This window comes from Scyliorhinus canicula, chromosome 9 (assembly GCF_902713615.1).
Source record: "Scyliorhinus canicula chromosome 9, sScyCan1.1, whole genome shotgun sequence".
Lineage (NCBI taxonomy): Eukaryota > Metazoa > Chordata > Chondrichthyes > Carcharhiniformes > Scyliorhinidae > Scyliorhinus > Scyliorhinus canicula.
This window is the reverse complement of record NC_052154.1, coordinates 188073204-188097691: the sequence shown is the minus strand read 5'-3', so window position 1 is coordinate 188097691 and position 24488 is coordinate 188073204. Positions and strand designations below refer to the sequence as shown.

Sequence of the window (24488 nt, the reverse complement as noted above, 5' to 3'; positions counted from 1 at the left end):
GTTGGCAACCATATTTAAGAACTGAATAATTATTGCATCTCATGAAATTTTCAGAATATTCCCTAGTGCTGAAGGGTGTTTCTTTGGCAAAATGTTAAGCTGTTCCTCTCCATGCTTTATTGCTGTGTTAAATAAATGATCAAATCCAGATGCGCAGTCTAATCAAATATGCTCCGACTATTCCTCGTCAAGTCACCTCTTCATTACCAAACCGCTCACGAACCAGGTGGCCACCAGCCATCTGAACAGGACTAATTCATCAGGATTACATCTCACAATAACTGGGTTCAACTTACCGTAACAATTCCGGTTACATAAGATAAAGGGACTTAAAATAAGTGGAGGGTTGCGCAAGCTGGGAGCTTCTGCTGCTGATCCCCTCCACATTCTTTCCACATGTTCTTGGGGTGTGCATGTCACTGGAAAGGCCAACATTTATTACCTACCCCTAATTGCCCCTGAGAACGCGGTGGTGTGTCACCTTCTTGAACTGCTTCAATCCGGGTGGTGCAGTTACACCCACAGTGCTGTTCAGAATAAAGTACCAGGATTTTGACCCAGTGACAGTGAAGGTACTGGAGACCTATTTCTGAGTTGGGATGGTGTGTGACTTGGAGGGAAACCTGCAGGTGGCGAGGTTCCCTTGCATCTGGTGCCCTTGCCCTTCCAGGTGAAAGAGGTTGCATGTCTGGAAGGCGTTATCGAAGGAGTTTTAGCAAGTGCTGCAGTGCATCATGTAGGTGGTGCGCACTACTGCCATGTGTGGAGGTGGTGGAGGGAGCGAATGTTTAACATAGTGGATGGGCTTCCGAGCAAGCGGGCTACTTTTTACTGAATGGTCTTCAGATATATTCTTTGGAATATAGAAAGTCAGAGCGATCTAGGCGGGCAGGTCCACAGAACTTTGAAAGTCGCAACACAAGTGGACAAGGTGGTCAAGAAAGCATACGGAATGCTTGCCTTCATTGGACGGGGCATTGAGTAGAAAAATTGGCAAGTCATGCTCCAGTTGTAGAGAACCTTGGTAAGGTTGCACACAATATTGCACACAATTTCCGTCGCCACACTATCAGAAGGATGTGGAGGCTTTGGAGAGGATGCAGAGGTGGTTCACCAGGATGTTGCCTGGTCTGGAGGGTGTTAGCTATGCGGAGAGGTTGGATAGACTTGGACTGTTTTCATTAGAATGACGGAAGTTGAGGGGCGACCTGATAGAGGCCTACAAGATTATGGATAGAGTGGATGGGCAGGCCTCTTTCCCAGAGTGAAGGGGTCAGTCTCCAGGGGGCATTGGTTTAAGGTCCGTGGGGCAAAGTTTAGAGGAGACGTGCAAGGCAGTTTTTTACGTAGAGGGTGGTGAGGGCCTGGAACGCATTGCCTGAGGAGGTTGTGGAAGCAGATACATTAACGGCGTTCAAAAGGCATCTCGGCAAATACATGGATAGGATGGGTATCGAGGGATACGGAACAACAAAGTACTGAGGGCTTTGGCCAAGTGTGGTATCATGACACAGTACAGGCTTGGAGGGCCAAAGGGCCTATTCCTGTGCGGTATTGTTCTTTGTTCTTGCATGTTCTTGGAGCAGCACTTATCCAGGCAAGTGGAGAATATTCTGGAAAGGATCATGCTTCCTGTCACAGAGCCAAAATACTTTGAGTGAGCTGAACCCTGCGATCAAATGTGGCTGTATTAAAAATTTACAGTCCTTGTGGCGCTTTTAATTCACTTGCTTGTAAATGCAGTATTAGCCAGCATTCCTTAAATTCAAGGGACAGTCTCCATGCCTGATTAGGATATGAACAGTGTCAAGAACACTACGGTAAGGAGTCTGATTGTTGCTTTTACGCAGGACCCTATTTAACCACATGTGATATAGTTGAAGCAAGCGAGTTGAATGATCCAGACTGACTGTCCTGTGCACCGCTGAGGGAACTCTGCTTGATTGGAAATGACAGCCTGATGATTGTACATTAAACATGAGATATCACCCACCTGTTTAACTGCGCGCTGTAGATCCTGCAGCACAATCGGAATTAGAGCTGGGAGGTTCCACAGCCATTGAACAAAATGCAGCCTCCCACCAGGAGCATTATTAGAATATTCATCGTAAATTGCTGCAATGTGTTCTTTAAAGGGAAATAGACCATGCTGGGCACATGCCCAAATTCCTGATGTGCGTTCTCACTCAGCAAAGTTCCAAGTTGGAAGCACTCATTCGGAAAGTTATCGCCACAGAGTCAATAAAAACAATATTTTGATTGAATTGTTTTGTGCCTGGATGAGGGTGAAAGGCATTTTTCTTCCAAGATAACTTAAAGTTGTTATTGCTTCTTAGGGGTAGTTTCACAGTCCCGACCATTCTTTTTATAATTAAGCAGATCTAACGAAGCTGTTTCGAACTCTGGATAGATTTATATTCGGCAATCAATCATGTCTGTCAGTTTCAGAAGTTCAGCTCCGACAAATAATTTTCTATTTCTTTAACAACATTTTTTTTAAATGTGGGCTTATGAATAATATCAATATTTACTCTAATAGGTTTACCCTCATCCTTTCTCCTGTATTTAATCACTTTTAGTATACTGCCACTGTTTTGCACTCCATTTACACACTCTTCATTTAATTCCAAGCTATATTTTATTTTCACTTAACTATTCATTTCTCCTGGTCATGAAATTCGGCTGTCTGATTTTCATCAGTGAAATTGAGCTCTGTGGCACCACTGGTGCCGGAGATAGGGGAACCTGGAAGGGATACAATGACGATGGCCACACTGCCAGGCTAGTTAGGATGCGAGCACGCATGCTGCATGTGTGTCTGTTACGTGTGCAGAGGTTTGATAGTGGTGTCAAGCAGCTGTACTGGCTGTTTTAAAGTATGTCTTTCAAACCTGGTATAAGCAGGTCCACTCGTCTCAAGAGCCTGGGATAGCGGAGTGCACAGGGTTCGAGAAACCAGGGCCCATTCCGTGCTGGGAGCACAGGCTCAAGCAAACATTTTTCACACATGCGATACTTCCTGCATACAAAACAAATGTAGTATTGACCTGCTGTAAACCAGACACTCTCTGGGTCAATTGCAGTTGGTTGCATCAACTCATACATTGAAATTTGACATCTCATTGACTTTAGATAGACCAGTAAGAAATCTTACAACACCAGGTAGTAAAACTAGGCATCTCCACATCTTAGATAGACAGGGGCGGTGGGGGGGAGGGGGGGTGAGGCTCGAGAGGAATCTACCAACTTTTGAGGCCTCCAAGGTTGTGATTGGCTACTGATGACATCATTGAGAAACTCTCCTAAATATTGGAAGCTGATTTGTAAACAGCAGTGATTGTCACAAGTAACATTCTGAAATGAAAATAATGAGTGCCTGATATTTTGTGGATTCTAACAAGAAGCCCCACATATATTGTTTGCAGTACACTGAAAATATAATGGTACAACACTGGTATTTAAAGCATTTTCCACAATTATTGATGCTACATATATATTTAGATAGCAGTTAGCCCTGAGGCTAATGTGATGCCTACTTAACGTAATTGATCAGTTACGTATGGAGCATAATCATCTTAATATTATTACATGGAAGGCACCATTGTTTCCTACGATTGTTTGTAATGAAATGAAATGAAAATTGCTTATTGTCACGAGTAGGCTTCAGTGAAGTTACTGTGAAAAGCTCCTAGTCGCCACATTCCGTTACCAGCCTCCCCGAACAGGCACCGGAATGTGGCGACTAGGGGCTTTTCACAGTAACTTCATTGAAGCCTACTCGTGACAATAAACGATTTTCATTTCATTTCATTACAAATAATCGAAGATCAATGTTAATACTGTAATTGTGCTGATGTGCCTCAACAGACCAGACAGTGGGCTCTTTGTCAATTTGCTCAGTTACTCTAAGACCCTCCCATTGTGGGCGAACCTGTCCTAGAAGAGAGAGTGCAGACGGTCAGTGGTTATGATGCTCTCATCTGGGTGATGAGCCTGCATTACTGAATATCTGGGGGTATATGGAAGCAGTAAGAGATAGTTATGAGACTGGCATCATTGAATGGTGTGTGAGGGGAGCGTCTGATTGTTGGCCATGAATGCTGAGCGCTATGGATCGATGATGCGGTTGCGATGCATTGAGTCGCGGGAGAGGTGGGTTCTGCGACTGGGGTGAGATGGAGCTTGAAGATGCATTCACTGACTCTAACCATTCAAATGAGGTCGTTAAACCTCTGACGACACTGCTACCACACCCTCAGGGTAGACTTTGAAAGTTCACCTCCATTGCCGCCCTTGCCTACTCTTTCTGGAGGGTGCCCTGAATGGATCCCTGAGGAAACGTGGGCCTGGATGTTTGCAGAGTATTCCCATCTTATGAAGATGGTGGAGAAGGCTGACACTATGAGTCCTGCCCCCCGAACACAGCACCCACATTTTCATGGGGGCGGCAATGATCTTGGGTTGGGATTTTCACTTACATGTTTCATGAGGGCAGCTACCCATATAAATCAGCAGCCGTCTTCATACATATCTAATTTTGGTGAGCCAGGTATTTTGGTGGAACATGATATGCGCACGTTTAACCTGACAGGTCAAAAGTTTGTGGACCCCTTTGGATATGTCAGACACCCCTTTTGATATGGCCCTTCTTAGGAAGGTCATATGCAACTTGGAAGGGGTATTGTGCTGCTTGGGATTACTAAAAGTAGACACATTTGTGCATAAAAAATATTTAAATTCATTAACTGTGAAGCTCATTGGAATTGTCAAAAGTGTCAAATGAACTATCAAAGGGACTGTCAAACTGTCAAGGCATTTAAAACTCCTGCCCTTCAAATCTTTGAAAAAAAACTGGGTTGAGTGTTTTTTAAAAAATGTTGCTTATTATTTTATTGCAACTGGGGATGTAAACCTGAAGGGTACCATTACTGGGTTTGTGCTGCATAACTCGTATCGCAGCCTTCCATTATCAAAGTCGGGTGCTTTCCATTTCACAGTTTGATTGGAGCTCCAAGTGATCACAGACTCTTTGAAGTGGGAATGTGGCTGGGATTCCCATTTGGGAGACTACGTTCTCTCGCCTGAGGTGAATTGGAACTGATTTGCGCTTCCAGCAAGGAATTCAGTATTCTCGGCATGCAAATTCATGATTGGCAAGGAATATGACGGATTCCCGAAGGAATCCCACTATTCACCACCCAGAGAATCCCATCACCTTAGAATGAAAATCCTAACTTCCTGGGCACCTGGGTCAGGAAACAGACGGACACTGCACGCCCGACCAGGTAGTGAAAATCCCGACCATGGCATCTCCCTTCCTGTCCACCTCCACGATTAAGGCCTTCATTGTCACATCTGTGAATTGCAGAGCCCTTTCCATGAACTGGTGCTCAATCTCCTCTTCCCTCCAATCCAGAAATGGCAGGTAACAGCAGCCTTCTCTTTCAGTTCAACAGCGACAGACATCCTTTAAGAGGGACAGACATTCCTTTAAGAGGGACAGACATCCCTTTAAGAGGGACAGACATCCCTTTAAGAACTGAAGGCGAGCTGGAAAGTGTTAGTAGCCTTCGATGCTGTTCCACGCTCTGCTGAGAAAGGCACCTGAAAGCAATCGGTGCAAACAAATCTTTAGACAGTCATATAAATTTTGGCAGGAGGAAAAGTTAATGAATACAAATCCGAATGTTTTTCCCCAAGAGTGCCTTTGGGTTACATTGTGAAATTATTTCAAATATTTTAACTACACAGCTGAAATGTTCTGTGTACGGTAGGTGGATTTTCTCGTTCAACTCTGCAGCTCAAGGGAAAGGAGCTGGTGAATGGCAGCTTGCATGGATGAGCGGGACTAGCAAGGATGAATGAGTGATCAGGGGAAGTGCAGAGGCAAGCTGGCTATAGCTTGGGTGGTGGGGGCAACATTCAGTCAAAGTAAGAGAATGAAAGTTCTCCAAAGGCAGTGTCACAGTGGTTTAAATGCGTGCCATCTCAGGGTGTTGGCCGGTACAGTCCTTTCAGGGCTTTGAGTTCACTGACCATATTTCAATATATCCCACTGAGAGTGATCTCAGAGAATGCTCTTTACAATGCATAGAAGGGAAAGCCAGCAAGATCAGTGTGGTGAACCACTGTGCACCTGTATTAGGGGATGTACGGTAGGATCTGCAGTACAGGTTCGCCAGTCGCCCCTGCCGGCTAGCTCCGCCCACAAGGAGCCATATAAATATGCGTGACCTCCTCCTGATCAGCCATTTCGCCAGCTGCAGTAGGAGGCTACGCATCTGACTGCAATAAAGCCACAGTTGTACCAATCTGAGTCTTTCGTGCAATTGATCGTGCATCAATTTATTACAGTCAGATGCGTGGCCTCCTACTGCAGCTGGCGAAATGGCTGTTCAGGAGGAGGTCACGCATATTTATACGGCTCCTTGAGGGCGGAGCTAGCTGGCAGGGGGTACCGGCGAACCTGTAGTGCATGTCCTACCGTACATCCCCTAATACAGGTGCACAGTGGTTCACCACAATCAGCCATGTCCCACAGAGTGCTGAGTCCAACACTGGACACCATCATGAACATTCAATGAAGTAAATGTCCACAATTCCCCTGTGAGAATCAGTGCATGTCAGGCATGTCAATACATTTACATCACTGGCTAAACCCGGCGCAACAAATGACAATGGGCACAATTTAAATTTCTTGTTGCGCCTGACTTGGTGTTGGGCCGAGGCCGTTGAATCTCGCGAGAGGCCTTCTCTCTCCAGGTTCCCGACGCTCAAGGCGTCTCGGGAGATTCAACCGAAACTGGTGAGTTGCTGCAATCTGGATCTCGTGCTCACGCCGTCTCATTTAAATATGTCTGCACCAGATTCTCCCAGTGCCTGTCACCTAATGGCCTCGCCTGGGAGACCTCGATAGGGCGCTGTTTAATACTGGTCCACACAAATGTGCAGCAGGCACTTGGCGGGGGGGGGGGGGGGGGGGTCTCCCAGGCCATTGGAGGCCCCTGTGTGGTAGCCTGGCATTCTCACTGGAACCGGGGCACCTTGGCACTACAACCTGGTACTGCCAAGCTGACAGGGACACTGTCAGGGTGTCTACGTGACACTACCTGGGTGCCAGGGTGGCAGTGCCCATGAAAAGGGTGAAGAGCAAGGATATGAAGGGTGAGGGTGATAAAGGGCGGGGATGAAGGGGTCTTGTAAAGATCAGGGAGGTAAACGGGGGAGGGGAAACAAGGAGTCGGGAAGCATGAAAAGGGGAGGGGCTCTCAATGACCCCATAGTAGGGTGTCCTGTCTTGGGGTGTGGGGGAGGGGGTATTGCCCCTGTGCGCAGGGGGTGACATTGCACTTGAGTCAGGGTGTGTGGAATGCCCACATGTGCGGTGGGGAGGGGGTGATATTGCCCGCGGATGGGTGGTTTGTTGGGGACCCGCAACCTCACTTAGAGAGCAGGGGCACCTTTTAAAAATGGCGGCCCGATCTCTGAGGAGCCCATCTCACCAGCGCGTTCAACTCCATGCTGTTGAAAAAGTGTCAAAGTGTGGGCTAGACTGGCCCAAAATGATGACAAAGCGTGAGTGAATACCCATGTGGGCCTCGCCCAAAAGGCCGACGGGAAATCCCTGCCAAACCCAGTCAAAATGACGGTTTGGAAATTTCTTTGATTAAATTCCACTAAATGACGCACATGTGAATAAAGTTAAACAAATGTAATGTGAAATATTTACAATGAAATCAATTTTGAATTTGCACCTGCAACGCCTCATGCCCAACATCAATGGCTATGGAGTTAAATTGTGGCCAAGTGCAGAGCCTCCTTGTTTGACCACGGACTTCTTACGACGGATGGCAGAGTGAAGCAAAATGTTTTAAATGCATGAATCCTGCTCTTCACAGTCATCCTGTAATGAAGGAACATCACCTCGCGGATACATTCACTGCTGCACCAAAATACGAATCAACTAGATCAGGGGTGGGCAAACTACGGCCCGCGGGCCGCATACGGCCCGCCAAGGGTCTTTATGCGGCCCACCAAGATCAAGTCATAAAAAATAAAATAATTTTTTTTTTTTGTTTTTTAATTTTTTTTTAATTTTAAGGTTAATGGGGGGGGGGGGCTGTTGGGTTACTGGTATAGGGTGGATACGTTGACTTTAGTAGGGTGATCATTGCTCGGCACAACATGTGTTTCATGTGAAGTTTCTACTTTAAAATATTAATTAATAAAAATTAATTGCTTTTTTTTCTTTAAAAACCTTTTATTTTGGCTATTTTAAATATTAATTATTTTACTTAATATACTATGCGGCCCTTTAAAATTGTGAATTTCTGAATGTGGCCCTTGCACGGAAAAGTTTGCCCACCCCTGAACTAGATATTTCTCATTTGTTACCGTAGTGATATCGTCTTAAGTAGATATGCACAACAGCAATACGATTTGTGCACAAGGAGAATATGTGAAACATCACAGCAAGTGACTTTGAATGCCCTTACAATGCCACTGAATTTAGATCGGACTGTCTGGAGCGAGCCACCTTGAATCGGGAACTGGAAAATGTAACTAAACATGGAGCAGGTATGGTTGCACAGTGGTTAGCACAGTTGCTTCATAGCTCCAGGGTCCCAGGTTTGATTTCCGGTGTGGGTCACTGTGTGTGCGAAGTCTGCACGTTCTCCTTGTGTCTGTGTGGGTTTCCTCCGGGTGCCCTGGTTTCCTCTCACAGTCCATAGATGTGCAGGTTAGGTGGATTGACTATGCTAAATTGCCCCTAGTGTCCTAAAAAGATGAGGTGGGGTTACAGGGATAGGGTGGAGGTGTGGGGATAGAGTGGAGGTGTGGGCTTAGGTAAGGTGCTCTTTCCAAGAGCTGGTGCAGGCTCAATGGTCCAAATGACCTCCTTCTGCACTGTAAATTCTATGATTCTGTGCATCAACGTCATTAACGATATGGTAAAAAAAAAAATTAATTCAATTAAAATCATTCAGTGTGGATTTTTCGTTCTGTCATAAAGATCCCCTGCTCCATGCGCTGCTTAAGGCGAATCAGAATGGTTCATTCTTTTCCCTCGTCAGTTTAAATTTGTGGTCGTGTTAGAATCCATACAGATGGGAAGGGCCGCATTTCTCATTGGCAGTTCTGTAGAAAAATCGTTCAAAGTTGAACTGTTCCGAATCGTTCAGTTTCTTAGTATGGTGAGGACGTGGTGGAGTTGGAAATACTTACAAAAAAATGAGAAAAAAAAAATGAAAATCACTTATTGTCACAAGTAGTCTTCAAATGAAGTTACTGTGAAAAGCCCCTAGTCGCCACATTCCGGCGCCTGTTCGGGGAGACTGGTACAGGAATTGAACCGTGCTGCTGGCCTGCTTGGTCTGCTTTCAAAGCCAGCGATTTAGCACTGTGCTAAACCAGCCCCTGATGAGTATCGACAGCAACGGCACCCGCGGAGTAATCAATCAAATTAATAAAACATAACTTTGCTGGGCAGAAATGTAAAAAAAAAAGATCAGGGACAGTTATGCTTCCGAAACTTTAAAGCACGTTTTAATAAAATAGCCGAATGTTTTTGCCTCATTTATAAAATACATGATGCCAAAGGGATGGTGAAATGTTTACCCTCCATGGTTACTTTAATAATTCAAGGCACTTTAAATAATGAAATAATTCTCTCACACAGAATAAAAGTCTGAAAAACAAACTTCTGTCTGGGAACAAGCGGTGTGGCATTCATGCAGAGGAGGTATGTTCAATTCGTAATGATTTGACGGGCATGCTTGAATGAGCTAAAGGTATTTTCAGGCATTTAAATTAGAGCTGATATTTTCCATCCTTTCTTATCTTGCTTCTGCAGTCCAAAAGAATCCAGTCACAGCTTAAGGAGCTACGCTACGGGAAGAAGGATTTGATTTTTAAGGTGAGGCGACCAACATTTGAGTCAGTCTGATTTAAATAAGTAATGTGCAGCTTTTTGATAAGAGCTTATGACGCTGTTTTCACCTCGAGAAAGGCACTGAAGCTGTGAGGTTCGTGGCTTTTTCCAAGCATTTCAGTGGATGAGAGCCTTTCTGTGACAGCAGAAAAGTCAGAGCTGATCGAAAAGAAACGCAGTTAACTTTGTTTTGAGTTGTCAACGTACAGGGCGGCTGATTATTTTAAAATTGAACTTTTGTGAGGTAAAACTGCCACATTTGGACCTTGAGAGCTTTTGGTGCGTTTGTGCCATTAACCTCTGAATTATTTTCAAATGAATTGAATGACTTAATAAATGAAAACACACCCTAACAGAAGGGCAATTATAATGTTAGAGAAAGCGACTGTTTGATGCAGTTGATTTCTAATCAGGTACAGAATTGTGATGCATGAAGTGATACATTATTCAGGATAGGGGATTTATTTTCAGGACTATCTCAAGGTGAGACGTCAAACCAGACATGAGTTTAATTGAGTTTTATTGGTTTCAAATGGCTAATAATGGAAACATTTGTAACAGCAGCACTATGTCAGTGGATTCGAGAAACATGGGGGGCAATTTTCAAGCCGCGCTAGCCGTCAGCGAGAATGGCGTTCCAGGCGGAAAACCCCACGGGAATCAGAAAACACGATTTCCCCCCCGCCGACGCAATTTTCGATTTTCCGCAAATCTCGCCGGTGTTATACCGAAGTTCATGCCCAGAAAGGGGGGAGACTTCATTTAAATATATTTTAATACATTTTATTGCAATTACTGAACCCCCCCCCCCCCCCCCGCCACATGATCCCCCCTCACGGGATATTCGTACCCTGTCGACACGACGTCACGTGGACGGGGTTTCCAACAGGTTTGTAAAGATGTAAATCAGCCGAGGATTGCCCCCCGCGCATGGTCGCAAAGGTTATGCTTGGCCCCCGGAGGGAGAAGGACATGCCCGGGCAGTGCCCTGCCACTTGCAGTGCCAACCTCAGCCAGGGGCAGTGACCGGTGCGGACCGCCTGGGTTGCCCCGTTGGGGCTTGTTCGGGGAGAGGAGGAGCCCCTATTGCTGATGCTTGTGTTGGGGCAGGGCGGGGAGGGGGAATGAGAACTCTGGTGCAGATGTGGGTGAGACCCCCGATGCTGATGCTGGTGAGAGGGTGGGGGGGGGGGTGAGGGGTGAGCGGGGTGGGGGGTCCGTCCCGTGTCCATGGAGGCCTGGAGGGTTTATATTCTGTGCTGATGGGGTGCCCTGTACTGTGGGTGCTCCGGTCTCTGTCGAACCCGCCTCGCGTCCTCTGTCAGGTGCTGCCCCGCTACAATGACGGTGTTGACCACACCTCCTGAATGTCATTTCTCCAGTGTTGCCCAAGATCTGGACTAAAAACCTGGCCGTGAAACTGGCGAGATACACGTCGGATTTCAGTCAGCGCCTGACGCTGCGAAAAAATATCTGAAAATTCCGTCCAGAGTAGCTGCCTGACCTGTTGAAAATCTCCAACCTTTTCATTCCAGAACCCCAACGATTGGAATAATGTCGGCAAAACAAAAATACAGAGAATCAGGAAAAAGATACTTTTGACCTCAGTTTACCAACTGCGTGTAGCAGTTCCAGGCGCTCTCAAATTGCCACAAGATGTTATAATACACATGGAGGTCACTAAAGCAGGTGTTATCTAAAATAGTCAAGAAAATATCTGTCATTGGGACACACCTTTGAATCCCTGAGGGACAGCATGAAAAAGTTGCACGGTTCTTATTAATATTTCTAAAAGAGTCGCAAATGTCTTGTATTGAAGCAATGCAGAAAGCAATTGAATATCTGTAGACCACTGAACGGAAAATCCATTCTGAGGGAAAATGTTGAAGGCCATTTCAAAAGATGCTTCCAGAGTTAATTTTAAGGAGAATTGAGTAGGATTAGACCCTTTCTTTTGTGTCTCTACAAATCCAGCCTCGACCGAAAGGAATTTCCCCTCCGTCCCCCGCCGCCTAGTTTAAGTAACTTTAAGTTATCACAATGCAGTTTTTCATGGAAGAGGGCCTACAAAGTGCCTTAATCATTCCGGCCCTCAATGAAAGGTCATTAGGACAGGCTTTCGAGTGTGGCCGTGTGGGAAGTGAAATGGGCTCCACACTGTTGCAATGGCGAATGTTCTTCTGTTGTTTGTGGAGAGCTTCGCTTCGCATCCGGCTGTGTTGAACTCCATTTGCCTGCCACACCTTGATGGGAAATCGGACAAATTGCACGTTCAGTAAGCACACATTCATGTGATTTTATAGTCCATTGATTTTATGATAAATTTGTCCCTCTCAGCTGGGGGTGGCGGGGGTGGGTGGGGGGGGGATGTTCTTGAAGGGAGTGAGGGGCAACAAGAGGGCCAACGATAATGCAGTGTGTCAATTTGCCAGTTCATGCTTCCTTCAAAAGCAGCTCTCCTGCAGAAGCATTGCATTTACCCGAAAGTCTCGGAAATCTATTCAGGGTCACGGGAGAGTGATTGAATCAGTAGACGGATGCCATCCAGTTGATGTGACATTGCCTGATCAGCAGAGGACAAACCGTGATGGTATCATGCTGAAACTACACAGGGCTTTGGTCATTCCTCAACCTGAATAGTACAGTGCCGGGTTCGACTCACCGAAGCGCAAATGAAACATTTGTGTAACGGAAGTGATGTGGAAAAGAATTCCAAAAAACTGAGCTCAAATACCAGAGGATGAGGAAAAACCAGTGAAGCTTCAACCTTGAAATCAAATGACTGGAGGGAGAGCCATGTTGAGGTTTATAAGATATTTTACTGCACAGAAATCCAAATCATACCTTCAAGGTTAGCCATGAACATGGGACAGAAGAGCACAAGTTCAATCTGGTAAAAGGCAAATCGAGAATGCAGGACGAGAATTTCTTCATCACATAAAAAAGTGATTAACACTTTAAAACACAAAGTTGGGCAGTAGGAAGGACTAATTGATTTTGTTGATGAATGAGCTAAGAGGGGACAAATGACCTTCATTGTCCATATTTATCATCTGAACTTGTGATTTCATGCAAGTTTCAGAAGGCATGTGGTAAAATTCACTACCTGAGATTTTATGCAGCAGATTAGTCAGTCTCAATTGACGTCTCTTTTATTTCTGTGGGTGGGATTCTGTGTTCCCTCGGCCACGTGGTTTCTCGGTGGCGCGCCAATCGCCGGCAGCGAGATTCTCTCTTCCCGCCGCTTATCGAAATTACCCGGATCTTTCTTCCGGACTTTCTGACGATGACCAACCCCCTCCCCCCAAGAAATAGGGGGGAGGGGAGAAATGTCACCCGTTAATTCTGTATTTTCTCTTTGACTTTCACAGTTAATACACAATCTCTGTTTCATACGCAAGATATTTATCTCTCCCACTTCATCTGAAGCTCTTTCCCTAGCCACTTACATCATGACAAATGTTTCCTCCTGCCGATGTATTGTTTTTTCGCTGACGTTGTCCTTTCATGTCAGTGGATCATTATTGCTCACATTTTAAGTGTGAAATGTCTGACTGACTAAATGAGTTTATTGATTTATGCAGCATTGAACCATTTTCTTTCCGCCCATTATGTTATAAATGTTGGGTTGGATTCTCCATTCTGGGGACTAAGAGCTGCCGTCGGTATTGAACCGGGGGAAATGCGCGCTCAGGCTCGGAGCGCCGGTCAGGAGAAATTCAGGTCATGCAAATGGGCCGGTGCACAGCCAACGTTCAGCCCGCCTGAGTCCTGGCTCCGCCGGTGTCTGCTTCGCTGGGGTCGGGAATTGCGTTCGAGGCCTGACAGGCAGGAGCAGCTTGTAAGCGCTCCACTCACCACAGGCTGTTATTCAAGACAAGAAGATGCTGCTAAAGAACCTGCTGCAAGGTTCCTGGAGTCGGAGATCGACCCAATGCTGGACGCCATTGAGGAGAGGAGGGACACCCTCTTCTCCAGGGTGGGGTGGAGACTCAAGCCCGCCCTACTCAACAGCACCTGGATGAGGTGGCAGAGGCTGTCAGTGCTGCCAGCCTCACCAGGAAGACCAGCATGCGATGCCCAAAGAACATAAACAACCTCCTTACCGCAGCTCAGGTGAGTCACCACATCTGTGCCCCTGGCATCACTCCCGCTCTTCACGTCTGCCCCAATCACTTCAAGGCCAACAACATCTCACCTGCCTCCACCTCCCTTACAACCCACCCTCCACCAAACCCCAACCCAGGCATTGTCCTCTTTGACCAGGAGCCTTAAACACACATCCCACCAGCTACAAACCCCCATAAAAACCTGCGTCCCACTGTCTCATTTGTCTTTTCTGTGTCCCCGAGGATAAAGCGGCCCATAATGACAGGGAGTGGCAGAAGGTCAGAAGGGGCATCCCAGGTATTCGGGTGCACATCTCCTCTGAGGAAAGTGCCCTTTAACGATAGGAGAGGCTGAGGAGAGGGCAGTAGCTGCAATGGAGTTTGGCATGCGCCAAAGACTTTGGGTTCTCCCCCCATTTTAAGACTTGATTGTGTGTCCATAACAGACCCAACCAGGTTGATTATCACCTTACAAATCCTTCCGATGCACTTGGCGACAAGACGACAGAGCGGCTGAATTTCATGGTTGGCCAAACTGCAGAAAGCAGTGGCAGAACACCGCAGTACTTTGCCGAGTGCGGTCTAGGTAATCTGCGGTCGCCAACACCCTCTTCGGGTACCTAAAGGTGGAGGAGGATTCTACAAAAGAAGAGTTGTCTGTCATGGGGACAGCATGCAGAAGAGCTGCAAGCAGTCATGATATATCTCCATTGATGTTCCCAGTATTCACGAATCCATGAAACGAGGGAGCGTACGATCATTTTCACATCGCTCCCTGCAAAGTTATGAAAATGATTGGGAGCAGCTATTAAAGCTTGCTGACAGTGCCAATCCATGCGCCATTGGCAACCACATTGACAACTGCCAAGGGGAGCTGGTGAAAGTAATTGACAGTAACACCTACTTGAATTATGCAGCTTCTTCAATATACATTCTGCGTGTATTGTAATGGAGGACATTATTTGGAAAAACTGCAGCATGTGGCTCCAACCGCCATTAATCTGAATACAAAGCTGGCATCGGTGTTGCACGGCTGACTTTCTGGAAACTGGGCTCTGCTCAAATAGTGGCCCATGTGGCACTGCCAATGGAGGCATGGTGGTGTCTCACCAATAGGGATTGCTGCCAGTCGGGGAAAGAGAATGTAACAGAGGCTTTCAAATTCTAATCATTTGTTAGGGGCCAAATGACACAAATGGAAAGAGCAGATGTCCATATTATCATACTAAATGTTGCCTTTACAGGCCGAACAATTCTGCTCAATTACATAAATTAGCTGTTAGGTCAGTGATGGGACGCTCAGAGAAACTGAGAGTTCCTGTGGGTAAGATTTAGCAGTAGGAGTAAAACATAGCCAAATGTGAGTTTTTTTTTTAAATAGTTATATATATTTAATCCCTAGGCATATATACAAAGATTTAGGCACAGATATCAATGTGTAACAATTTATAAGTGCATATGCAGAAAGAGGAATGATGATCTACCCATGCAAGAATATAATTATTTGGGGGCAGCACGGTGGCCTAGTGGTTAGCACAACCGCCTCACGGCGCTGAGGTCCCAGGTTCGATCCCGGCTCTGGGTCACTGTCCGTGTGGAGTTTGCACATTCTCCCCGTGTCTGCGTGGGTTTCGCCCCCACAACCCAAAAATGTGCAGAGTAGGTGGATTGGCCACGCTAAATTGCCCCTTAATTGGAAAAAATAATTGGGTAATCTAAATTTAAAAAAAAAAAAAGAATATAATTATTTGTTCAGACTCCATGTTTAGTCCTGAAGAAAACGACTGCATAAGGCTAGCTCCAGAAGTTTGGCTTAATTTACTTGGAGTGCTGTCTACTGGCCAAGATCCCAGCAGATTCCATTCATGTCCATCACCAGCAAGAAATAATCAATTGAGCTCCAGTTTTCATTGTGCTATCCACAAGGCTACCAGTTGGAGCTTTTCAAGCTCTAGATGTTTGTTAATTTTACAGAAGGATTGCCATTTATCGATCGACTCGAACTTGCAGATAACCTTGCTCGCTGGATAGTGAAAAATAGTGCGGCGCGAAACGCAAATCTTCCACTTCCATTGAGTTTTCTTCACCAAGTCATCTTTGAGTGCTAGATGGCCATCAGCTTTAGGGCAGCACGGTAGCACGGTAACATCGCACAAATGCTTCACAGCTCCAGGGTCCCAGGTTCGATTCCTGGCTTGGGTCACTGTCTGTGCGGAGTCTGCACATCCTCCCCGTGTGTGCGTGGGTTTCCTCCGGGTGCTCCGGTTTCCTCCCACAGTCCAAAGATGTGCAGGTTAGGTGGATTGGGCATGCTAAATTGCCCTTAGTGTCCAAAATTGCCCTTAGTGTTGGGTGGGGTTACTGGGTTATGGGGATAGGGAGGAGGTGTTGACCTCGGGTGGGGTGCTCATTCCAAGAACCAGTGCAGTCTCGATGGGCCGAATGGCCTCCTCCTGCACTATAAATTCTATGATAAGCTTCACAGGAATCTTCATTTTAAATCATCTTGCATGGAATAATAATAATAATAACCTCTTCTTGTCACAAGTAGGCTTCACTAGGAATTCAGGATGCATTTTAACGTCAATAACACCTTCCCAGGTTTGCAAACTGCATACAAATTTTCCAACAGTCCCTGAAATATATGAAAATAGCTGAATTAGTGTCGAACAAGCATCTCTATAAAGTGGAATGGTTGCAGCACAGAAGTAAGCCATCTGGCCAGTTGTTCCATGCTGGCTCTCAAATTTATCTAACCTTACATCCTACCCTTTCCCCATATCTCTGCAGATGTTTTCCCTTTGTGTGAGTCTCTATATGTATTTGTTATGTACATGTAGAAGTCATGACTACCTGAGGCAACATATCCCAGGTACTCACCAGAAATGGATCTATGAATGGCAGAAGAGGGCACTTTGACTGCTTTAGTAAAAGACCACTGTGTATCTTTGGCAAGGAAGAGGATGCTGCTGGACTCAGGGAAAGAGGAGTTACTTGAAGTACTGGAGGGCTAAAAATTGATGAAAAAGCAGTTATGGAAAGGTTGGCTGAATTTGCAAACTGATAAGTCACCAGGATCAAATGGGATGCATCTGAGGATGGTGAGGGAAGTAAAGATGGAACGTCACTGACCGTAATCTTGATCCACATGTTCTCAGTCACAGATTTCATGCCTGTTCCCTGGACCTCTTACAAATCTCAATGCTATATTCCTTTCTTTTTGTTGTTATACGAGCACAAGAGGTGAGGCAGAGATATGGAGGGACAGAAGCCTCATTGATCAGAGAATTGGCCGAATGGTCAGCCAAACTATACTACACCCCATCTCACAGTGAAACCTCTGCTGGCAAAATCATTTTCTGTTCCACAAAACACTTTGCAACTGCTTACCTTGAACGCAACGGGCATCAGATTGTTTTGGGGTTGGTGACGTTTGATTGGAAAATCACCACCTGACCATACCCGTTAATGAGCTCCTGAAGGGCTGTTTATTGGAGGCAAGTGAAAAATGAAATGAAATGAAAATCGCTTACTGTCACAAATAGGCTTCAATGAAGTTACTGTGAAAAGCCCCTAGTCGACACATTCTGGTGTCTGTTCAGGAAGGCTGTTACCTGGAATCGAACCGTGCTGCTGGCCTGCCTTGGTCTGCTTTCAAAGCCAGCGATTTAGCCCAGTGTGCTAAACAGCCCAGCAGGTTGCCGGATCCTGCCATCCCTTTGAAAGTTGTGTCATGTACCAGAGAAGTCGAGATCCAGCTGCCAATTCAATTTATTGTGTGCGTCCATATCCCTACTTACTCCCTCCTGCAATTGAAACTTAAGCACATAGGATCTGGCCCAGACTTGTGAATTACTGGTCCAATATGATAACCGCTACACTACTGTACCATTTTACCAGTCTTTCTGTGTTCAGTCCTGTAAAGGTCACTCTTAAATAATAATCACTTATTGTCACATGTACCCTTCAATAATGTTACTGTGAAAAGCCCCTAGTCACCACATTCCGGCACCTGTTCGGGGAGGCTGGTACGGGATTTGAACCCACGCTGCTGGCATTGTTCTGCATTACAAGCCAGCTGTTTAGCTCACTGTGCTAAACCAGCTCCTCCTGCAACTCACTTAAAACTTCACTACCTAGTGTTTGGGCAATACTGTAAAACTATCCATCCGCTCGATCATTCTCTTGCTTCTATTTCGAATGTTCTTGTTTCTGACAAAACCTTTACAATCTCATCTACTGGGCAATGCTTCTGCTATTGCTCCATGTTGAAAGGGTGCAGTCACAAGCAAATCAGTCTCACTGACCTATCACGGTCCGTTGTTCGCACTTGCGCCTCTGAGCGGGTTCCAATGTCATGTCCTACTGCAAAACCTTCGGCTCGCATATCAGTGCGGCAGGGAGAATGTACTGCACTGCCTTCACTATCAGGTGAACATGAAACTGGGGCTTGCCTCACCCTCTCAGATGGACATAAAAGATCACATGGCACTATTTCACAGAAAATTCTGGGCGCGATTCTCCGCAAATCCGGCGTGCCGTGAAGGCTGGCGTGAAACTGGCCGTGTTTCACGCCAGCCTCGGAGCTCCGTCCCGGGACCCGGTTCTCCCCCCCCGGGCGGGGCTAGTATCGGGGCCCAGGGAATCACTCCGCCCGGCAAGAGTCACGGCGGCTGACGCGCACGATGATGTCAGCCGCGCATGCGCGGGTTGGACGGCTCCAACCCGCGCATGCGCGGATGACGTCATCACGCAGACGCGTCAAACCCGCGCATGCGCGGGCCGTCATGCCCCTCAGCCGCCCAGCGGACTGATCCTGCAGGGCGGCGGAAGAACAAATAGTGCGTGGGTATCGGACCCGCTGCCCGCGATGGGTGCCCACCGATCGCAGGCCCATGCCACCCTTGGCATGGCCGTGGTGCGGCCGTGCCAATCGGTGCCATGGTTGTCCGGGACAGGCACTTTGCGGCCGTTTTCACGAACGCTGAAAGCAGGTGTGATCGCGGCCGTGAAAACGGCCGTAAACTCCGCGGTATTCGGCCCATCGGCCTGCGGAGAATCGCTGTTCGCCGTAAAAAACAGCGAGCAGCGATTCGTGTTGGGGGGCGGCCGGAGGGGGTGGAGAATAGTGGGAGACCGTGAAAATTGTCGGGAAGGCCCTCCCGCTATTCTCCGACCCGTCGTGGGCAGCGGAGAATCGCGCCCCCGAATTATCCATGGTGACCTGATCAATATTTATTCCTCGATTAACATCACAAAATCAGATTAACGGGTCATTATCACATTGCTGTTTTTGGAAACTTTCTGTCATAAATTGGCTGCTGTATTTCCTGTATTACAACAGCAAACACACTTCAAAAAGTACTTCATTAGTTGTAAAGCGTTTGGAACATCCAGTGGTCGTGGAAAGGGCAATATAAATGCAAGTCAGTCTTGTTCAATGAGGTCTGACAAGGTCGCATCTAATGCTATTGGGCCACATCACCTTTAATGAGAGGGTTGTGTCCCTCTGCACCCCTGTAATGCGTCTTGCTGGAGGCAGTTCAGGCCCAATGTTCAGACTGCAATCTTGTGGGCTGTGTCAACATGCCTGCTTGACACCCTGCAGCTCACCTGGGTGTGACTGTGGTCGCTTCTCAGGCCAAACTGGAGGTTGACGAGCGTGCCCCATGGGTTAGTTACCTAATCATCAAAATCTAGCCAAATGTACCTTTCATATGAACTTTGTTGTTAAAGGAACCGTCACCTGTTCAGCATCAGAAAGAACTTATCAACAAAAAATGATTACTTATATAAACACACAACCTGAGAAATTCAATGCCCATGGCATTTGCAAAATCAGAGGCCGCGATTCTCCGACCCCCACGCCGGGTGGGAGAATCGCGGGAGTGCCGGGCGATTCCCGCCATGCCGCCCTGGCACCCGCACGTGATTCTCCCACCCCCGCCCCAAAACGGCGTGCGGCGTTTCACGACAGGCCGCTCGGAGAATCGGCGCTCGCCGTTTCTAACAGGCGAGCGGTGATTCTCCGGCCCGGATGGGCCGAGCGGCCTGCCCAATCCGACGGGTTCACGCCGGCGCCAACCACACCTGGTCGCTGCCGGCGTGAACGCTGTGTGTGCGGCCTGTGGGGTGGGGGGAGGGAGGATTGAGCACCGGGGGGTCCTCAGTAGGGGTCTGGCCCGCGATCGGTGCCCACCGATCGGCGGGCCGGCGTCTCTGAAGGACGCACTCTTTTCCTCCGCCGCCCCGCAAGATCAAACCTCCATGTCTTGCGGGGCGCCCGTGCGGAGGACGGCAACCGCGCATGCGCGGGTGACGTCATTTAAGCGGCGCCGGCCGCGTCATTTACGCAACGCCGCTATGACGCAGCGCCAAGGCCCGGCGCGCGTAATTGATGCGGCGCCGCTCCAAGCCCCCTGTGGGTGGGAGAATAGGGGGCGAGGAGCGGCCTCCGATGCCAGAGTGAAACACTCCGGTTTTAACTCCGGCGTCGGCACAGGGAGAATTGCGCCCAGAGTGTCAGGTTTGAATTGGTCTATTATACCATTCCGTAGAATTGATGAGTACCAACTATTATAGTTGTAGGCAGCTTGTACAGTGGAGAAAAGCATAGAGTGAGCTACTGATAACTTAATCAAACTCACCACTTTAAACTAAACAAATGTAATGAGGATGTTTCCGCAAAGTGTTATATTTTTTTATAAATGTTTTTTATTGGGTTTTTGAACAAAAGTATGTTTACCATTATGTACACAGGATAAGAGACATATATATATATATTTAAGAACCACTTTGTATTTGGAGATTTGTTACAACCAAACTTTGTAATTCCCTTTCAGTTGATGTTGTCACCCTCACACTGTTACCACATGTTTGCTATAAAAGATTTCACACATCAATAATTGCTGTGATCACTCCGGCTTAAGGATTCGAAAGTATGTTTACTTTATTAACACACAGAGAACAAAAGTGGAACATTGCATCTTTTTTTGCTAAATCTCCCCAGAAATTAAGCTCCTGGTATTCAATGCATGCTTTCACAGAGGAGCAGACAACAGCCAAGCTCCCAGCATAGAGGTTATCATTGCAGCTTAAAATAGCAACAGCTTCAAAATCTATACTTGAGTCTTAAAATTCAATTAATTCATCTTCAGCCTTCCTCAGATGTTTGGTCTATTAGCAAGACAACTGGTTTCAAGTGAGCATAATGACAAACAATATACATAACCAAAGGAATTACCTGGGCAGAAATTCAAGGACATCCTGAATGTTAATATTAGCCAGAGAGCTGGGGGGGGGGCACCTACTGTAGAATGGTTTAGTGTGTTCCACCATTAATCTATGGGTTCCCTTTACCGAATTCTAATTCCTTTCCCATTTTTGATATCAGAGCAATGAAAAGTTTTGTTGGTGAAGGTGACATTTTATGCCGTCGATCGGCCAGGTGTGCAATGCGTAGGTATTGGTGCTGGGCGGGGGGGGGGGGGGGGGGGGGGGGGGGTTGTGCTATCTGCCAAGCAAGTTTTTCTTTTCAAAATCCATGCTGACTATTTGTTATGTTATATCCATGTTCCTTGATGTTCTTCTATTTTTTTCCTTTATTATTTTTCCTGTCGCTGATGTTAAGGTGATTGGTCCATAATTCCTTGGACATACTCTGTCCCCCTTCTCAAACACAAAAATTACATTAGCCAATCACCAGTCCTCTGGCTCTACATCATTTTCGAATGAATTATTAAATATGAGTAACCACAGGCAGGATTCTATGGTCGGCGATCGGCCGGAGAATCCCCGTTTCCGATTAAATCGGGAAAGGCGCCGCTTTGCCGCCTCCAAAGTGGTGCACTCTAGGAGTTTGCCGCACTCCGTACTGACGGACTGAGGACATTGCCTGAGGCCCACCAGCCGATGCTCCGCCTCCAACTGGCCATGTTTCCGAAGGCGTGGGTCTCTCATAGTTTTACCTGTCGGGAACTCGGTGTGGCGGCTGCGAACTCAGTCCAGCGTCGCCACAGTCGGGGGAGGGCTGATCCGCGGGCAGGGGGGCTTTGGTGGGGCTGGGGGGGGGGGGGGGCGGTCTGGGGCTTGCGAGCCGGCCAAAGTGGGGGCACTATTTTGCAGGCCGGATGTGCGCGGGCCCGGCGCCATGTTGCACGGCGCGGCCGCTGCAGGCCGCCACCGTGCACATGCGTGGCTGCGGACCCAGAACTTCACTGGGCCGTATCGGCATCTACAGCCGTGTGTTCTAAGCTGCCTCCCTGCTAGCCCCCAGCCAAACGGAGGATCGGTGGCCGTTTTGCTTAGAAGGCTCCGCCGTAAACCGCCACCGTTCCCACGCCGGCATCAGGACATAGCCTGAGAATCGGAGAATCCAGTCCAATGCCTCTGTTCAATTCTTTAAAATACACTAGCCCCTCAAATCAGGGCAGTATTTATCTAATTACGTAATTGCAATTGTACAGGAAGAAACCGTTTCTGGTCTTGAATCAACACAGGTTGTTGCAATAGAATGGGGAATACTTGGCTCCTTGTCTGGCTCACACTATGGGTGGAACATTCCAAAATTTTGGTAAAGTGTCACCTTTGGCGCGAAAACCAGTGCGAACCCCGTCAGCCCCGGCAGCGCGATCCGGACAGCTACTGTTCGGCACTTAGATTTTAAAAAATTCTCACATGATAAAGGCCACGCCTGTGGTGCGAAGCATCCGATTCACCCGTCCCGGGGCCATCTGAGCACTTTAATCAATGGGTCACAGCATTTAAATGGCTCCACAGAACATGCTGTCATTCAAGTCAGGAGGATGGCAGCGAGGAAGCCAGCTCCACGCTTCACGGAGGGTCGCCAACCAGAATGTTGGATGCCGTGGAGGAGTGAAGGGGAAAAATCTACCCTCAGGTTGGCAGGAGACTCTCCAGCAAGGTCACGTACCCTGCCTGGGAGATGGCCGCAGCACCTCCGACTGCTCGCCCAGTACCCTCCACAAGAGGTTGGGGATGTATTGCAACAAAAAGATGGATGACCGACTCCATTCTGGCACAGTAAGTGGTCCCTGTATCCTCTCTGCACACCACCTTGCCGTCACCTCTCGGAGTGCCACCTCAACCCTACATGCTGCCCCCGAGCAAGAGGCCAGAACCTGATATCCTATAAACGTCCTCACACCCCCGGGACTCCTCTCCTCACAATTCATCCCTGCTCACGCACCGTGCCCACACCTGCCAGGTTTCATCGACGTCTGACCCGCCAGGCAGCCAGCTAACATCATCCCCATTTGTGTTTCTGCAGTCTTATCTTCCTCACAACCGCCATGAGCGAACGAAGCCGGGCGGTGAGATGCAAGAGTTGAAGACCCATTTGAGGAGAGAGCCCTGGAGCCCACAGGGGAGGAGAAGGTGAGGGCCTGTGCTGTGAGCAAGGTGGGCCTGCGTGAGAAAAGTGAGGAGACTCTGCACATTTATCCAGATGACCAAACGCAAGTGAGTTCCATGTATCCAGAAGACCATAAGATATGGGAGCAGAATGAGGCCATTCGGCCCGTCGAGTCTGCTCCGTCGTTCAATCATGGCTGATATGTTTCTCATCCCCATTCTTCTGCCTTCTCCCCATAACCCCCGAACCCCCTATCAATCAAGAACCTCTGTCTAAAAGTCACTCAGTAATTTGGCCGGACCATTGTCCTGGCCATGCACTAAAAACATGTCCCTTTCCACCCGATCAGCCTGGCCTGTCCAACAGCAGTGTCCCACTGCTAACTCTCAATGCAACCTCTGAGGTGATGTCGGAGGAGAACACAGAAGATGTATCTCAGCTATCACTCGCACACCACCAGTGCAGAGACACACAACGCAGTGGGCAATTGTGGTGGCCAGGATTCTGGAGCAGTATCTGGTGAGCACCACGCTGGTCCTTTTGGACATCACGTGGAGGCAGGAATGTCCCAGGGATCAGAAAGTGGGATGTCTGCTGGATACCAGGACTGAACTGTGCCCAGTCAGGTGCCGTTTCTCTGGATACACTTGTCCCTCAGCTGCTTGAAATGGAAAGGCAGAGCCGGGAACACCAGGAGGGGGTGTCAGCCACACTCCTGCCACTGCAAGGCCGCATACAGGAGTCCCAAAGCTTTCTGTTGCTGGAGGTGATGCCGGAGAAGTGTGGCACCCAGGCCAACACTGCATGGGTGGCACCCACTGCAGAAATCCTGAGGCTCGAAGTCAGATCCACGGCAGGACATGTCCGAAGCATGGCTCAGTCCCCAAGGACCATGACTGACGGTTTAAACTGCTTGGTGCTGACACTGGTGGCATCAACGAGTGCCTGCGCCAGAGGAAGATGGGACTTTGGCTGTCACTCCAGCTACCCCTCTATCCCACGGAGTGACACAGGGGACTACGAGCACCCGGAGGGAGGAGGATCCACTGCAGCACAGCCTGGGGCCTTCCACCGA

At 47.8% G+C, this 24488-nt stretch overlaps 1 protein-coding gene across 5 annotated transcripts in view; it reads left to right on the top strand.

The window, feature by feature from the left end:
- The window catches only part of luzp2 (leucine zipper protein 2), a 373042-nt gene that overhangs the window by 227410 nt on the left and 121144 nt on the right, over nucleotides 1-24488 (top strand). For all 5 annotated transcript variants that reach the window (XM_038808327.1, XM_038808328.1, XM_038808326.1 and 2 more), the window contains exons 6-7: nucleotides 9680-9742; nucleotides 9854-9916. In XM_038808327.1, the coding sequence (XP_038664255.1) occupies nucleotides 9680-9742; nucleotides 9854-9916 (126 nt within the window). The remainder of the gene's footprint in view (nucleotides 1-9679; nucleotides 9743-9853; nucleotides 9917-24488) is intronic.